Source organism: Carcharodon carcharias, chromosome 28 (assembly GCF_017639515.1).
Source record: "Carcharodon carcharias isolate sCarCar2 chromosome 28, sCarCar2.pri, whole genome shotgun sequence".
NCBI classification, from domain to species: domain Eukaryota; kingdom Metazoa; phylum Chordata; class Chondrichthyes; order Lamniformes; family Lamnidae; genus Carcharodon; species Carcharodon carcharias.
This window is the reverse complement of record NC_054494.1, coordinates 14,690,542-14,709,499: the sequence shown is the minus strand read 5'-3', so window position 1 is coordinate 14,709,499 and position 18,958 is coordinate 14,690,542. Positions and strand designations below refer to the sequence as shown.

General features: G+C 46.5%; 1 protein-coding gene across 3 annotated transcripts in view; it reads right to left on the bottom strand.

The window, feature by feature from the left end:
- Positions 1 to 6,541: 6,541 nt before the first annotated feature.
- Positions 6,542 to 18,958, bottom strand: part of LOC121270704 (transmembrane protein 150A-like) — a 108,217-nt gene continuing 95,800 nt past the window's right edge. For all 3 annotated transcript variants that reach the window (XM_041176047.1, XM_041176046.1, XM_041176048.1), the window contains 2 exons: positions 14,855 to 15,032; positions 6,542 to 8,222 (listed from right to left, as the gene is read on the bottom strand). In XM_041176047.1, coding sequence (XP_041031981.1) covers positions 7,978 to 8,222; positions 14,855 to 15,032 — 423 coding nt within the window. In that variant the 3' untranslated portion in view covers positions 6,542 to 7,977. The remainder of the gene's footprint in view (positions 8,223 to 14,854; positions 15,033 to 18,958) is intronic.

The following is an 18,958-nucleotide window of genomic DNA, read 5'->3' as shown; positions in this document are numbered from 1 at the left end:
CCCTACTCCCCCTTCCACCCTCCCCCTCATCCCTCTCCCCCCACCTCCAGACACCCCCCAACCCAAGGTTTTGAGTCTGCTCCCAGTTTAATGATATCAGATACAAGCGGCCTTGAGTTTAGCAAAAATGGTGGCAAAGTAACAAAACGGCACAAAACGCGTAGGGAAAACCTCAGCAGCTTTCCTGAATACAGCAATGGCCTTCACTCACCCTCTCACACATTGATATTGTAATATTTTCGACTCACTCCTCACACAATGAGATACTAGCCGAGGACAAAGACCTTTTTATCCAGGTACTTCGGAATGATTGGTTGCTGCATTAAAATTTCCAAGTGACAACCCCAATCTCATGGTTGTTAACAATTAGCATACGTGATGTGATTCTGCTCCCCTGACAGCCAGCTATTGGCTCGGGAGAGATTTTGATAAAATGTTCCCTCGGCCAGTTGCAGTGTTTAAGAACGACTTGCTAGATGCCAGCCTTGGCTATAGCACTCTCGCCTTGTGATCAGAAGGTTACAGCTTCAGGTCTGGCTCAAGAGTTAAGCACACTAATTCAGGCTGGCACTCCAGTGCAGCACTGAGGGAATGCTGCACTGTCAGACGTACCATCTTCCGGGTGAGATGTTAAACAAATGCTCTGTCCGTCCTCTCAGGTGGATGTAACAGACACCATGGCACTATATGAAGAAGGGCAGGGGCATTATCCAAAATAAAAACAAGTATTAGTAAAATTCAGCAGGTCTGGTAGCATCTGCGCAGAAAGAACAGAGATAACACTTCGAGTCCAACTTCTTCAGAAGGAACTTCAACATTCACTCCCTCCACTACCATTGCACAGTGGCAGCAGTGTGTACCATCTACAAGATGCACTGCAAGAATTCACCAACACTCCTCAGACAGCACCTTCCAAACCCACAACCACCAACATCTAGAAAGACATGGGCAGCAGACACACGGGAACACCATCACCTGGAAGTTCCCCTCCAAGTCCCTTACCACCCTGACTTGGAAATATATCGGCCATTCCTTCACTGTCACTGGGTCAAAATCCTGAAACTCCCTCCCTAACAGCACTGTGGGTGTACCTACACCAGATGGGCTGCAACAGTTCAAGAAGGCAGCTCACCACCACCTTCTCAAGGGGCAGTTAGGGATTACCGACCTAATCCCATTTACCAGCACTTGGCCCATAGCCTTGAATGTTATGACGTGCCAAGTGCTCATCCAGGTACTTTTTAAAGGATGTGAGGCAACCCACCTCCACCACCCTCCCAGGCATCGCATTCCAGACCGTCACCACCCTCTGGGTATAAAAGTTTTTCCTCACATCCCCCCTAAAGCTCCTGCCCCTCACCTTGAACTTATGCCCCCTTGTGACTGACCCTTCAACTAAGGGGAACAGCTGCTCCCTATCCACCCTGTCATGCCCCTCATAATCTTGTACACCTCGATCAGGTCGCCCCTCAGTCTTCTCTGCTCCAACGAAAACAACCCAAGTCTATCCAACCTCTCTTCATAACTTAAATGTTTCATCCCAGGCAACATCCTGGTGAATCTCCTCTGCACCCCCTCCAGTGCAGTCACATCCTTCCTATAATGTGGCGACCAGAACTGCACACAGTACTCCAGCTGTGGCCTCACCAAGGTTCTATACAACTCCAACATGACCTCCCTACTTTTGTAATCTATTCAGCCACATGAAGAGGGACACGTTGGAAATGAAGTTGAAAAATTTTTTCCGCTTTTTTTTTTAATTTGCTGTTGGAAACCTCATCCTGCCTGTGCTGAGGCTTCGTAAGAAATGCAAAGGCTGCCGGGCCTATTTGCCTGGCCGCCGACTGAACAGCTGAGTGGGCAGCGAGAGATGGCAGGCAACTGAAACGTCAATGGGTTTAGTAGTCCTCTTAGCTGCTGGCGGACGTGTTGCCGATTCTCGAGTGCGCCACACCGACTGAACGATCGCAAGAAGTGCATGGTGACGGCGGGACCCTCGCCCGATGTCATCACGCACGATTTTACGCCCGATCGGGTCGGGCGCCCACCCACCCACGGGTGTAAAATCCTGGCCCCCCTCCCCCCATGGTGAAGCTTGGCCTAGGTGGAGTGCTGAGCCTGGAGACCATGGGCCCACAGTCCTGATTGTTTTTGTGTGTGCTACGTGTGGAGTGGGGGTGCTTGTTCAGCTCAGGCATAGAGAACCTTACGGCACAGAAGGAGCCCATTTGACCCATCATGCCTGTGCCGTCTCTTTTGAAGGAGCTACCCAGTTAGCCCCACTCCCTTGCCCTTTCCCCGCAGGTTTTTGTTAGTTAGGGGCATGACGGGGTTGTGTAACCTTGGTGGGTAGATGGAGCTATGAATCAGATCTGCCATGACCTTTTTCAAATACACACTCACCATGACTATGCCAACAATTTGAAAGAACTATTCAGCCCTACATTCTGCTCTTTTGGGTTAAGGGGACATTTCATAGAGGCGTTCAAAATTTTGAATGGTTTGGATAGGGAGAAACAGTTTCCAATGTCAGAGGATGATAACCAGAGAACACAAATTTAATATCTTTGGTGAGAGAACCTGGAGGGGATAAAGAGAATTGGGTTTTTTTTAACAATTCTTATAAAATATGCATATTGGGGTCTCTGATTACACTGGCCATTCTCCTAAACTGGTCGATGTCAATGTTCATGCATCACATGAACCTCACTCCCTCCAGTCCTGTCTCGATCTCACCCCTCCCTTGTGCCCAGCCTTGGTGCGGTGTGTGTGTGACAGACAGTGTGAATGGAAGCCCAAAGCAATGTCTACTGACCTCAAAGTCCAGGAAGAAGTCTAGCTTGCCAGGCGCATGCCACTTGTGTCCAGCCTTGGAACAGAGTGTTCTGAATTCCCACTGGGGCGGGGGGTGGAATTAATTTGGAGGGGAGCAAGATTCTTGTGTGTTGGGCTTTTGATGAGCATTCACGAGATACAAATGGAGATCCTGACATAGGCCCACGGGACACTCTAAACCGCCATGAAAGTCGGGAGAACAAGATTCCAAACTAAGTTCCCGACGTCAGGAATGGGATTTTCGGCCTCCTGAATCTTGCTCCCCCGACCACCACAATTCCCACCTGCTGGTGGGAGCTGAAAATTCCGCCCCGGGACTTGAGCTCATCAACTAGACTGAGCCTCCATTGCGGTACTGAGGGAGAGATTCCCTTTGTCATGGGATCCTGCTGTACACAACTGCTGTCCTTCCTACATTACAACAGTGACCATAAGTTCATGAAAGATGCCATAGAAACGCAAATCTTTCTTTATCATATCAAAGACCACAAGCCAAATTGGCTGATGGCGCTCAGTTCATTTACTTCAATTACGTAGACAGATTGGAGAAGTTGGGACTGTTCTCCTTGGAGAAGAGAAGGCTGAGAGGAGATTCGACAGAAGTAAGATAACAATATGCAGGGTGAGAAGGTGGGGGCATGGCACAAGGTGAGTTGCTCATTCTGAGAGCTGGTGCAGATACAATGGGCTGAGTGGCCTCCATCTGTGTTGTAACAGTTCTGTGATTCTGTGAATTCAGTGCCAAAAGGCAGTTTAACTCATTACAACGATTGGATGGTGCATCGGAAGTAATCGCACAATATAGACATACTCAACATTTAACTCATCGAGTTCTGTCGAAGGGTCATGAGGACTCGAAACGTCAACTCTTTTCTTCTCCGCCGATGCTGCCAAACCTGCTGAGTTTTTCCAGGTAATTCTGTTTTTGTTTTTGTTTTGGATTTCCAGCATCCGCAGTTTTTTTGTTTTTATTTAACTCATCGACTGCTTTGGTACAGTAGTCAGCTTCTAAGTCTTCCTGCTCTCTACAGATGCCTTCAGGCCAAAGCAATAAAAGCTCTTAATCAAACTGTCATGCAATTTCAATTCTCCATTCCCCAGATTGAAATCATTAGTGATCCCAATCTCATCGCAATATTCCCTGTTCACGATCTCTCACCATTTCCACTTTGTGAACCCTGGTGCATTTGTTCAAGGTGTGTGTTGTGTTTGGGCATTGTCATCATTACTGTGTGACAAAATAATGCGTATTTTCCTCACGTTTTAGTTTTCAGACCAAGTTGCAGAAGAATATATTGTTACTGTTGGCCAGAGGCTACTCTGCTTGGAAGGAGCTGTACCCTATTTTAGTGGAAGATGGGTTGCACTATTGTTCCTTTTAACAGTCTAATTCCCTTTTGAATGCCTCGATTGAACCTGCCTCCACCACACTCTCAGGCAGTGCGTTCCAGACCCTAACCACTCGCTGCAGGAAAGTTTTCTCTCGTGTCGCTTTTGCTTCTTTTCCCAATTATCTTAAATCTGTGCCCTCTCGTTCTTGATCCTTCCACCAATGGGAACAGTTTCTCCCTATCTACTTTGTCCAGACCCCTCATGATTTTCAATACCTCTATCAAATCTCCTCTCAAGATACCCAGCATAATTTTCTTCACTGCGTATTATTCTGCTTCCTTCACCCATCACCGCCCCAATTTCTCCAGGCCAGACAGGGTGCAACTCCACTTATTGTGTTCGCTCCCCAGTATTTTATTCAAGTGTCCATTATCTACGTGTAAGCCTACTTGATAAGTTTCAATGGATTGGCTTCCCACAGGGTGCATCACAGCCTAAATCCAATCCCCATCTCCTCCAACACTCACAGGTATACGCTTCATGAGAGAGATATCCAGGCACTAAGACCAACTCCAGCACTCCCACTGCTACCTTGGCCAATATAGACTCAGAGAGCACAGGCCGGCGATTGAATGAAAATCTTTTGGTCTATTTGGCTCGGTGCCACCTAGTACTGCTTCTCTGGTGATGGCGCATTCTATATGAAGCAGCAGAACTGAAGCTGATTTATTGGTTCCCTGTGAAAATCTAGGATATTCGGTAGCCATTTTTAAAAATTAGTTCATGGGATGTGGGGTTCTCTGGCTAGCCCAGCATTTATTGCCCATCCCTAATTGCCCTTGAGAAGGTGATGGTGAGCTGCCTTCTTGAACCGCTGCAGTCCATGTGGTGTAGGTACACCCACAGTACTGTTAGGGAGGGAATTCCAGGATTTTGACCCAGCGACAGTGAAGGAACGGCGATATATTTCCACATCAGGATGGTGGGTGACTTGGAGGGAAACTTGCAGGTGGCCGTATTCCCATGGATCTGCTGCCTTTTCTCTTCTAGGTGGTAGAGCTCGTGGGTTTGGAAGGTGCTGTCGAAAGAGCCTTGGCGAGTTGCTGCAGTGCATCCTGTAGATGGTACACACTGCTGCCACTGTGCATCATTTGTGGAGGGAATGATGTTGAAGGTGGTGGATGGGGTACCAATCAAGTAAGCTGCTTTGTCCTGGATGGTGTCAAGCTTCTTGAGTGTTGGAGCTGCACTCATCCAGGCAAGTGGGGAGTATTCCATCACACTCCTGACTTGTGCCTTGTAGATGGTGGGCAGGCTTTGGGAGTCAGGAGGTAAGTTACTCATTGCAGAATTCCCTAGCCTCTGACCTGCTCCTGTAGCCAGAGTATTTACATGGCTGGTCCAGTTCAGTTTCTGGTCAATGGTAACCCTCAGGATGTTGATAGTGGGGGATTCAGCAATGGTAATACTGCTGAATATTAAGGGCAGGTGAACTTGATTGAAACATATAAGACCCTGAGGAGACTTGGCAAGGTGGATGAGGAGAGGGTGTTTCCTCTTATGGGAGAATCAAGAACTAGGGGCCACTGTTTAAAAATAAGGGGCTGCCCATTCAAGACAGAGATGAGGAGAATTTTTTTCTCCCAGAGGGTAGAGAGTCTTTGGAACTCTCTTCCTCAAAAGTCAGTGGTAGCAGAGTCTTTGAATATTTTAAAGACAGAGGTAGCTAGATTCTTGATAAGCAAGGGGGTGAAAGGTTATCGGGAGTAGGCGGGGCTGTGGGGTTGAGGTTACAATCAAATCAGCCATGATCTTATTGAATAGCAGAGCTGGCTCGAGGGGCCGAATGGCCTACTCCTGCTCCTAGTTCATATGTCAGTTCATATGTTAGATTCTCGCTCATTGGAGATGGACCATTGCCTGGCACTTGCAGGGCACAAATATTATTTTCCACTTATCAGCCCAAGCCTGAATGCTTTCCAGGTCTTGCTGCATATCGGGACAGTCTGTTTCAGTATCTGAGGAGTCGTGAATGATGATGAAAATTGTGCAATCATCAGGGAACATCCCCACTTCTGATCTTATCTTGGAGGTAAGGTCTTTGATGAAGCAGCTGAAGGTGGTTGGGTCTAGGACACTACCCTGAGGAACTCCTGCAGTGATGTCCTGGTACTGAGGTGACAATCGTCTTCCTTTGTACTCGGTATGACTCCAACCAGTGGAGAGTTTTCCCCCGGATTCCCATCGACTCCAGTTTTGCTAGGGTTCCTTGATACCACACATGGTCAAATGCTGCCTCGATGTCAAGGGCAGTTGATCTCACCCTAACCTCTGAAACCTGAGGTACAAACAGAATGCAGCACCTTCAAACATAAAATGTCACTTTGTATATATTTCAATCCCATATTTTTAAATGATGATATGATGGCTGGAACTGTAGTCTATTTACCACTGGAAAGAGCAAATGATTGATAAGCAACATTTCTAATAATACAGATATTTGTTTAAAATGTGTAAAAATTCAACTATTTAAATTGATGAATTGGTCATTGCACACAAAAGAGAGTTTGGCTTCTTAGCTAACCTGGTGATATCAGATGCCAAGACCAGAAATGGTTGTCACTGTGCGGAGGTCCCTGATCGCTTCAGAAGTTGATACAACAACAACTTGTATTTATTTAGCACCTTTAACATAGTAAAAATGTCCCAAAGCATTTCACAGGAGAGTTACCTGTCAAACCTTGACACCGAGTCACATGAAGAGATATTAGGGCAGGGGACCAAAAGTTTAGTCAAACAGGTAGGTTTGAAATAGCATCACAAAGGAGGAGGGAGAGGTTTAGTGAGGGAATTCCAGAGCTTAGGGCCGAGATGGCAAGGGGCATGGCTGCCAATGGTGTGGCGAATGAAATCGAGCATGTGCTAGAGACCAAGATTGGAGGAGCGCAGAGATGTTTGAGGGATGGAAGAGGTTACAGAGCTTGGGGGAAATGATACAGTCGGCAAAGACTCTTCTCAGTGGAGGTGGGTACAGGGTCAATGTCAAATGCTTCTGAATTCACAAAACAGAGGGGATCTGGGGGCAGACACATCCTCCCTGGGGAGGGAGAAGAGTGGAAGGAAGCAGAGCTTAGGCCAGTTAAGTCCACACAGAGGTAGGGGATGGGGGAAGGATGTAAATGCAGGGACAGTGAGGAGGTAGCAGGAGTGCACAAAAGCAGGGCTGATGCTTCTGGTCAACCTGCCCTGTCTATGGACAGCTCCTAGTTAGTGGGAACGGTCATGTCTAAGAAGTAACATCGTTCCTGTCTTCCCTGGAAGTGAAGGATGACATAAAAATACACAGAATCAATCACCAATAAATGGAAATTACATTAAAAAAATGAACATGATAACTCCCATTTGAACGTTTACCTGTCCCATTTACAAGGGTCAGTGTTACAAGCAACTTAAAGACAACAAACTCCTTTCACAATACTCTGAATGGTCGAAAGATTTGCTGTCATAAAATATATAATTCATTTTTCTATTATAAAAATCAAATTTTTATAAAAAAATGTAAATTTCGTATAAAGGTTCCAAAAATACCATTGGAAAAGGAAAAGATTTGGTCCTCTTGTGATGGCTTTTTTACGTAACAGTATCCTTGATTCTCAAGGATCCGAGGTATCTAGTGATTATTCCTTGCATTGCATCAGGCAGCAATGCTCCACAAATACCTCTGGCCCCCAGTCTGACTGTTATGGATGTTTTAAGGCAGAGTTACAGCTGTGCCACAATCATTTAACCTGCTTGTGGAGATCTTGAAGCCTAAATCATGGTGATGGCCTCTTGAGCACGGTTGATGCCTGTGCTGAGGACTACATTGTTGTCTGATTTACAGTGAGTCTTCTTGCCTTTCTTTGCCAATATTTCAAGGAAGGTGTTTTGGGTGATGGAGCCAAACTCCACAGCGAACGTCCCATAGAAAATGAGGATGATGATGGTGAAAATCCATTCGCATATAGCTGCTGCATGCTGGAGCTGTGAGCTCTCCTGGATAAAGAAGACTCCACCTAGAAGGATGGTTAAGGAATTTATAAACTGGGTATTGATGCTGCTGTCAATGTGATTTTCTAGACTGCATTTTGGGTATAACTGCAGACCATGCTATGGGTGTTATTTCAGATTTGCTCTACTTGACCTATCAGATCATATCCTAGTTATTGTTCCAGGTTACAGTTTAGAAATTGCTTCAGACCACACTCTAGATGCTATTCCAGCTCACACTCGAAACGCTGTTCCAGATCACATTCTACATGCTGTTTCAGACTGCACTCTAGATGTTGCTCCAGATCACATGCACTAGATGCCGCTCCAGATCACACTCTAGATGCAGTTCCAGATTGTGTTCTAAATGCTGTTCCAGATTGAATTCTAAATGCTGTTCCAGATCACATTCTAAATGCTGTTCCAGATCGCATTCTAAATGCTGTTCCAGATCACATTCTAAATGCTGTTCATGATCACATTCTAAATGCTGTTCATGATCACATTCTAGATGTGTTCCAGTTGCATTCTAAATGCTGTTCCAGATTACATTCTAGATACTGTTCCAGATCACATTCTAAATGCTGCTCATGATCACATTCTAGATGCTGTTCCAGATTACATCCTAGATACTGTTCCAGATCACATTCTAAATGCTGTTCATGATCACATTCTAGATGCTGTTCCAGACTGCATTCTAAATGCAGTTCCAGATCACATTCTAGATACTGTTCATGATCACATTCTAGATGCTGTTCCAGGTTACATTCTACATGCTGTTTCAGACTGCACTCTAGATGTTGCTCCAGGTCACATTCTCGATGTTTTTAAAACTCTTTCACGGGATGTGGGCATCGCTGGCTGGGCCAGCATTTTTATTGCCAATCACCAATTGCCCTTGAGAAGGTGGTGGTGAGCTGCCTTCTTGAACCGCTGCAGCCCATGTGGCGTAGGTACACCCACACTGCTGTTAGGAAGGGAGTTCCAGGATTTTGACCCAGTGACAGTAAAGGAACAGCGATGTATAATAGGAACTATGTATGTAACAGATCACGCTATAGGTGCTGTTCCAGATCACATTCTAAATTGCAAATTTGTTTGAGATTACGTTGTGTGTGACACTTACTGGAAACCAGAACCATAGCTCCTCACACAGCAACAGAGTCATCACATAGATTTGGAAGTGAAGCCTTGAACCAGAATTGGTTCAGTAAGATTAATGTGAATTCTATTGTTGGAACCTGACAATGGAGCTGTATGAATACACAGCATAACCATCTGTCAAGTAACATTTTCACCTAGTAGTTTTCCGATGGCAGTGAGGGGTCAGGAATCATATATAGATAGGGGAGAGAGCTGTGGCTCAGCTGATGGAGGTGTTATCTTTTGGATGAGATGTTAAAGTGAGGCCCTGTCTGCCCTCTCAGGTGGACATGAAAGATCCCACAACACTCCTTCAAAAATGAACATGGGAGTCCTGACCAACATTGATCCCTCCATCAACATGACAAAAATAGATTATCTAGCCATTAGCCCATTGCTATTTGTGGGAGCTTGCTGTGCACAAACTGTCTGCTGTGTTTCTTCATTACAACAACAACAACACTTGAATGTATTTAATTGGCTGTAATGCGCCTTGGAATGTATGGTGGTTATGAAAGGCACTATATAAATGCAAATCTTTCCTTCTTTACAATGCTAATACACAATATATTACTTTGCTGCTAACTTATATATTTGTCTGCTTAAGGTTAAACAAACGTAATATTTCTTGACATGAATGATAGGGTCAAGCTGCAGATGAGAATGTTGACTCTGTTCCTGAGGAGATTGATTAAGATGCTGCAGATATTCTGGCTCCAGTACTAACTGGATTCGAAAGTATGGGAAAAATTATCCCCCCGTTGGGGGGGAAAGTGCAGGAGCGGGCGCGGGTGGGCACACCTCCGATCAGCGCCCCCTATCGGGGGTGCACCGCCATTTTACGTGGGTGGGCCAATTAAGGCTCACCCAGTGTGACATCCACTAGGAAGCACTATACGTTCCCCGTGCGAGCGGGGAGGTGGGAGTTCCCTCAGCTGGGAGTGCGCTTTTTCACGCATGCGCACGAAAGAGTGCACTGATCTCCCTGAGGCTAAGTGCTGCCTCAGGGATATCGCCTCGGAATTATAACTTTTAAGACAAATGTTTTAAAAATTTCCCTGACATGTCCCCTCGGGTGACACTGTCACATGCGTTGGGACATGTCCATCACATTTACCCAAAACTTTATTAAGTTTTTCAAAACCCTCATGAAACCTCATCCCACCCATGGATGAGGGTTTGTGCTTTCGCTGAATCCTGCCACGGCTCCCGGCCTCCCCGCTAAGGTTGGCTGGGCAGCCCTGTCAATTACTTAAACTGTTTTACTAATGGCCTCAATAGACGGTTGACAGGTTGGTGGGTGCACAGCTGACTTGGCTGCGCCCCCTGCCGACCTGAAAATGGAAATGACGCGGGGTGACGTCGGGAGTTCCGCTCGACATCATCCCGCGTCATTTTACGCATCATCAAGCGGGCCCCACCCCCGCTCAGTGACCGGAAGATCCTCCCCTATGTGTCAGTTGCTAACAGATCTTCCAATGGCATCTCTAGTGGTCAGTCGGAGAATATACTTCATTATAGAAACAGGAATGTTTCAAAGTGTGACAGGGTAAACATGACAGGAATTAAGTGTGACGGTTGCTGAAAGTTGCACAATAGGCAACCTGTGTACTGTAAGTAGGTCAGCAGGGTCGTTTGAGACCTCAGGGAGTAGCTGTCCTTGCCCATTTGCGAGTCGGCCCCTATTCCAGTTAAGGGTTCCCATACCCAAGGTGACGGGTCATGGTCAACAGCAGAACCAGTGAATTTCCAGGTGGTGGTGTCGAAGGAGCTAGAACTTTGAGGGACAATGGCTGCTTCCCAGACGGAGGATCCCTGGGGAAGACGGCTTATGTTTTCTTTAAGCGGGAATGAGGAAAGCAACAGGAAAACCACCTCACCTATTCTTATCATTCATCACGTTGTTCAGTGAAGTTTGAAAATCGGTGGCTCCCACGAGCAACTGAAGAGGAAAATGCAAGACCGTGGGGATCAGGGAAATGAGCAGAGGGACCTCCCCTGGTGCAGGTCACTACTAAATAGTTGCAGAAGTGGAGATGTTCACTGATGATTGTACAATGTTCAGCGCCATTCGTGACTCCTCAGATACTGAAGCAGTCCATGTCCAAATGCAGCAAGACCTGGACAATATCCAGGCTTGGGCTGATAAACAGCAAATTACATTCATGCCACAAAAGTGTCAGGCAATGACCATCTCCAACAAGAGAAAATCCAACCATCGTCCCCTTGACACTCAATGGCATTACCATCACTGAAACCCCCACTATCAACATCCTGGGGGTTACCACTGACCAGAAACTGAACTGAACTAACCATATAAATACTCTGGCTACCAAGAGCAGGTCAGAGGCTAGGAATCCTGTGATGACTAACTCACCTCCTGACTCCCCAAAGCCTGTCCACCATCTACAAGGCACAAGTCAGGAGTGTGATGGATACTCTCCACTTGCCTGGATGAGTGCAGCTCCAACAACACTCAAGAAGCTTAACATCATCCAGGACAAAGCAGACCGCTTGATTGGCACCACATCCACAAACATTTACCCTGTCCACCACCGACCACCACCATCTACAAGGTACACTGCAGGAACTCACCTAGGCTCCTCCAACAGCATCTTCCAAACCCACAACTTCTATCAACTAGAAGGACAAGGGCAGCAGACACATGGGAACACCACCACCCAGAAGTTCCCCTCCAAGCCACTCACCATCCTGACTTGGAAATATATCGGCCGTTCCTTCACTGTCGCTGGGTCAAAATCCTGGAACTCCCTTCCTAACAGCACTGTGGGTGTAACTACACCACATGGACTGCAGCGGTTCAAGAAGGCAGCTCACCCCCACCCTCTCAAGGGCAATTAGGGATGGGCAATAAACGCTGGTCTTGCCAGCAATGCCCACCTCCTGTGAAAGAATGCACACAGATCACTAAACACTAACGCACAGCTACCAAAAACAATTTTGTTTTTCACCTCAAGACAGCTGAAAAGTAAAAGTGAGGAAGTTATGCCTCAATTGTACAAACTTCAAATAAAATACTGTGTTGAGGTTTGGACAATGCTCCTCTGGAAGGATATATTTGCTTTGGAGCAAGTGCATCACAAATTAATCAGAACCACACCAGGGATTAAAGAGTTAAACTATGAGAACCAGCTACATAAATTGACTTGTACCTCCCTTGAGATTCGAAGGTTGGCCTGAGGGCCTTTATAATGATAAAGAGAATTCAGTACGGTAGAGCCAGAGAAACAATTTCCTCTGTTGGGGACTGCAGGGTTAGAGGGGCATAATCTGCAAATTCAAGCAATAGGAGCCAATTCAGGAAGTAAGGTTTCAGGCAAGGGTTAGTGAAAACCTGGAGCTCGCAACTGTGGGCACCAGGGAAGGAGCCGAGTGAAATATTAAAAACGGAGATGGATAGATGTTTGTGGAGTAAAGATATCAAGGAATACAGAACAAAGGCAGATAAAATGGAGGAAAGGGACAGATCAGTCACGATCTAATTGAATGGCAAAGCAGACCTGAAGCTGTATGGCTATGTCCTCACTCAGAGTTAATTCCAGTCTCTAATTATACCTCAGATTAGAATTTCACAAATTAATTATTTATGTTTGGCTTTGAATTATGTGGAAGGGGAGAGAGGAAGAAGGGTCTTTTAATCTGTTTGTGCTGTTAACAACTTTTTGGATCCTGGTTTGTGGTTTAGGTTTTAGGGCTGTAATTCATAAAATACCTGTCAAAGTGAGTTAAGAGGTCCAGAGAATCATTACTGATAGTTCTCTAGCGTATACTCAGCAATATCATTTTAATCCTGTGACCAAGTTACATTAGACATCAACAATCATTTTCTTTTTAATGTCTACTTAAAACAGTTTGCACATCATTTATTGCTAAGAATTTTTTTTTTATTCATTTTAGGACCAAGCCTAAACTCTATAGTCTGATGAGTGTTTAAAAGGGTGGGGTTCTCACTGAGCCATATACAATATGAAATTGTTTAATTAAGATAACTCCAGAATGTTGAAGGGTAACTCAGTGAGACCACACTGTTGGCTGGGAGTTTTCACACTGCTCAGGCAAGGAGGACAGTTGTCAAATCTGGCAGCATCTGTGGAGAGGGAAATGGAGTTAACATTTCAAGTCCAGTATGGTTCTTCTTCAGAAGAGTCTTCAGCTCTGAGGAAGAGTCATAGGGACTCGAAACGTTAACTCTGTTTCTCTCTCTACAGATGCTGCCAGACCTGCTGAGTTTTTCCAGCACTTTCTGTTTTTATTGCCGATTTCCAGAATCCGCAGTATTTTGCTTTTATTTTAGTTGCCAACTCTGTTTGGTTGCATGCCTGGAGACTTGGTCACATGGATTCACCCTCTAACTGACGAGCTCAATCAGCCTTTCTCCCTCAGCGTTGAATGACTTAGTAACGACTAAAAATAATTGTTCAAAGGAAATGAGAGAAGTGGATTACTGTTTTAATGCTGCTGTGATTTTTCTCCTGAGATGCTCTCATCACTGTTCAGGAGATTAAACGTTAATTCCTGGAGACTCCAGGGCAATCCTGAAGGGTTGGCAACCCGATGTGCAAATCAGACAATGGAACACACCATGTCCGTGATTTTCCGAATTCAGGGTCAGCGTGTGCCCGAATTTTCAAGTTGTGTTGCCAGCTCCCAGCCAACAGCACAGATCCACCGAATTACAGTGTCAGAGCAGAGGACATAAATTCAAATGGAAAAGCCTATTTGAAGTTGGTATTAGGACTGCTCCCTCAAACATGAAGAATATTTGCCATAATCAGCAGGTGGGGTTCTTAAGACAGGTATTAGGAGCATTCAAAATACTCTTGGATGGCATATTGGGAGTAAGTCTGCAAGAGGGATGAACTTCAGTAAGCCAAGCCTTCCTCTGGAGGTTAATACATCAGCAAACATAGGGTTACTAAAAGCAGAAAATGCTGGAAACACGTAGGAGTTCATGCAGCATTTGAAGCAGGGATTAGCGAATATGGGACAAAGGGCGAGTTTGAGAGGAGGGATAGGTTCAGCAGAAAGTGAAGGGGAAGAAAGATCAGGAGGGGCGTTAGTATCTAACAGTCGTGAAACATGAATGAAGGGAAAACATTGTTTGGTAAAGTGCAGATAAGGCAAAGGATAACAGGGAATTGAAGGCTAGGACAGTTCTGAAATAGGGTGAGTCAGAGCTGTGAAGAGAGGTGGAGAGAGGGCATATGGCATTAAGCATGGTAAATTTATGGTACAATTGCACTACAGCTTCCAGTCTGACCTTGATAATATGCTTTGTAGTTCTTTATATTGCACAGGCCAGCTGGTGCAACACTGAATACACTGCCCTCTACCTGTTTGCTACACATTACTCCTCAGGAGTATTTGTGCATCTGATTACCAACCGCCTGTGTTTGTTTCTGATTTTGGCTTAAAGCAACGTGACAACGGCTGGTGGAAGTTATACTGCTGCCTCCGAGCGCTGTCTGGAAGGAGTGCTCTGCGCAAAGGATACTCAGTACAAGGTTGATGAAGGCCACAATGGTGAGGAATGTCCGGCAGTGACCTATCTGGTAGTCCAGTGAGTTCTTTGCTATCCTGTAGGTGAGCACAGATTGGAAACAGATGAACAGCATACTGCTGGGAAATCCCACTCCAGCACCGACATAGTGTAGGACTTTGGCATTGTCAACCTGCAGGCATAAGAGAATTCAGCTGTTAGACAGACGCCACTCCCTTTCCCTGACTTTCATTTGCTGCTTTTTCAACAATGTCACATCAGGAATCTTAACACCAATGAACGAAGCACACCCTTTGCTTCAGTCAAATGCTGATACATCCTTTTTGTAAAATCACATGATCAAGAGGTGCGAATGGGTCCCAAGGACGAGGGGGTTGTCCTTTGCTGAGAGGCTGAGTAAATTGGGTTTATATTCTCTGAAGTTCAGAAGAATGAGAGGTGATCTCATTGAAACGTGTAAGATTCTGAGGGGGTTTGACTTTTGGTCTCTCAGGGAATTGAGGAACATCGGGAGCGAGCGGGATAGTGGAGTTGAAGCCCAAGATCAGCCATGGTCGTATCGAATTGCGGAGCAGGCTCTCGATGGGCTGTGTGCTCTACTCCTGCTCCTATTTCTTATGTTCATATGTTCTTAAGCTAAAGATTAAGCTGACTGACACCTAGGCCTAAACTTTGCACCGGTCGGGTGTGCGAGATCAGTGAGCCCGGAAGCGGACATGGAATACACTCCCGGACAAGATCTGGGAAGAGACACGATGTCACAACGGCCTGGCCAATTAACCGGCAGTCAGCGTGAAACGTGCACCAAGAGAGGCTCAACATCGGCCTGGAGCTGGGGGTGGGGGGGAGGGGGGTTGGGTGGCGATGGGGGATGGATTGGGGGCAGGAAGAGGGCAGAAGGCTGACAACTGCTCAGAGCTGCCTCAGGGAGCTGCGGCGTTGTACAAAGGATGTTTTCACACACAAAATGCCGCAAACTATCTATAACGCAACTGCAAACAACTGACGGTGGTACTCCTGACTCCTCAGCCTTCAAGCATTTTTTTGGAATTTTATCCCGCACTGGATCAAGAACGATGCAAAAACGTGAAGGCTGCCCTAGCCGATTGGCCCGTGCGCTAAGCATAAAAGCGCATGGGCCACTAAATATCCCGGATGATTGGGGCTTTAAGTGGCTTAATTGAGACTTTAACTGTCGGCAGGCGCACTTCTGACTCCTGCGCGTGCCCACCAACCACGATGTGGCGCGACGTCGCTATGGCGACAGGATGCCTGCCCACCGGTTCCTCACGCGATTTCGCACTAGCTCAGGCCGGCTGCGTATCCGATCGTTAAATTCCGGCCGTAATTTCTGCCATTTTTGTCAATCAAAATATGGAAGGTTTAAACCCTGCGGGAGGTATGTTGATCTCTCAGTGTGTTAACCTCTCAGAGCCTTACACCAGAGGCCCGATCGACATGGATCAGCACCACCCAACAACTTGCATTTATCTTGTGTCTTTAACTTCGTCAAATGTTCCAAAGTGCATCACGGGAGGGTCACAAGGCAAAATCCAACACCAACAATAACAAGCGCCATTGGTATAGCATCTTTAACCTATGTCCCAATGCACTTCAGAGGAGCGTTGCTCACCACATGATGAGATGTTAGGTAGGCTTTAAGGGTCCTCTTAAAGGAGGAATGAGAGGTGAAGAGGCAGAAGGGTTTAAGGCAGGAATCTCAAAGCTTAGGGACTCAGCAGGCAAGGGAGAGGGTGGTAAGAGGGACCAGTGAAGTACAGAATGGACTAGGAATCACAGCCTGCAGGAATTCTAAATGAGAAACAAGCGGAGGCACAAAGACTGCTGAGGAGTAACTGTAGGTAACAGCAGAGGGCAGTGTACTCAGAAAACTCAACATGTGAGACTGGCAGGGCCGTGCCATACAAAGAGCTACAAAACCATTTCAAGGTCAGTGATTATTCCAGCTCTGCTATCCACAGGAAATGTTCCCTGTGTACAGAAACAAAAAAAAAGAGAAACAAGCAGAACCTGGAATCCACATACGGATTGTAAGAGATGCCCTCCCCCAGCAGACCCCAAAATACACCAGGGCTCACAAAGTCCACCAAATTTATAAGCCGCGCAAAGATTTAGTGTCAGCCAAGCAGTTCAGCAGCATTCAGGCGTAGGGGAAGGTTGGGGAGCTAGAGCTGGGTGTGAATGCTGTGCATCTAGAGGCTAATCCTGTGTCCGAGGGCGATGTCGCCAAGAGGCAGCGTGTGGTTAAGGCAGAGGATGCTGTGGGGGGGTGGTGGGGGTGGGGGGGGGTGGGGGGCACATGGGCGGGTGGAGTGCCAGTGCGTGGGAGAAAAGAGGAGCCATTGTTGGAGATGTGTTCAGGTGGGTAGGAATGGAGCTGCGCCAGGGTACATCCAGCAGTCCCGGATGGTGGAGGAGAAGCATGGGAGGATGATTGGCTGGTCAGCCCTGTGGAAATGGGTGGAGGAGGGACCAATGTGTCGCTGTCACTGAGCCCGTCGTTTGTAACTCTGGTGCTACGAGCAGGTTGGGAAGCCGGCTGGGTACAGACAGGGTGTTACAGAAGAGCCTGGGCATGAAGCTGGGAGATGTTGAGAACCTGAAAGAGGGAAGGGAGATTGGAAATAAGATTCCCAACCGTCCAGGGTTGTCCTGGAGTCTCCAAGAATTAATGGCCAGGATAAAGCTGCGAGCTACGGAGGGGAAAGTAGAAGCATTGAGGTGTTTGTACATTTTCTTTGGATACTTTTATTAATTGTAACATATCCGACATGGGCAAATGGCTGTTTGATTGATGGTGAAGAATTGTCCAATCAGGTACTGAAGAATCTCCACCCTTTCCAATTGGCACATCAAGAGGATGGACATCTGGGCCAACCAATGGCTGGAATTTGGGGGCAGGGTGTTTGGAAGCAGAAGGTCATGTGATGGAACTTCCAGGAATGTGTCCGACCCAAATTGGAACTGTGCGATTGGTTAAGGCATGAAGGTGAAGGGCGGCTTCTTGGGGGTGAACAGATAATTCAGCAGTTTTGAAGGGGACAGGGATGATGTCAATTTATCCAGCTCCATGGGGAATGAGTGAGATTGATTGATAGATTTTCCAAAGGGCCAGCACAAGGACAATGGGCCAAATGTCCTCTTCAGTGCTATGAGATTTGGTCATTCTCTTTACAGTTACTTGCTCAGCTGCTGTGTCTTTTCAGCCTTTTTTTGTTCATTTGTTCGGTCATTTTACATCACGTTCTTTGGCTGGAATTATCAATTATTCCTTTTGTAAAGACATAAAGTTCAACAGATAGCTGCCTCGGACACCCTTTACAAGAAAATGAGAAACCTTTCCAGAGCCACAGAACTTTTATGTATCCCGCTTTTGGCTGTGTGGGTGTGTGCGTGTCGGCGTGTGTGGGTAGACGTGTGTCTGTGTCTGGGTGGGTGTGCATGTTGGCGTGTGTGGGCGGAGTGTGTGTGTGCGTGTTGGGTTTTGTATGTGTGTGTGTGTGTGTGCGCGCGAATGTTGGGGTGTGGGTGTGTATATGGGTGTGGGTGAGTGTATGTGTTTGTGGGTGTGTTAGGGTGTGTGTATGTGTGTGTGGGTGGATGTTGGGGTTTGTGGGTGTTGGGGGTGTTAGGTGTGTGCATATTGGTGTGTGTTGGGGTGTGTATGCTGATGGTGTGTGTCCGTGTGTGTGTGTTGGGGGGTGTGTGGGTGTGTGTGTCTCCGGGTGTGTATGTGGGTTTGGGAATGTGTGTGTGTATCTATGTGGGTGTGTGTGTGTTGGTGTGTGTGAGTGGGTGTGTGTGTCTGTGTGGTTGTGGGTGTGTGTATGGGTGTGTCTGTGTGTGGATGTGTGTGTGTGTGGGGCGGGGAGGTTGTTTGTTTATATGAGACCCAGTTGCATGTTCAATCCTGTGTCTCCCACAGCCCCATGAATCACACAAGCTGCACTGGTGTTTAATGGTGCTGCCTATCACTGTGTAAGCGTAATCACTGTGTAAGTGTAATCAGTACACCCGTTGGCAGCAAAAACATTTTCATTTCCTGTGGAGATTACTTGATCTTTGCAATTCTTCAAC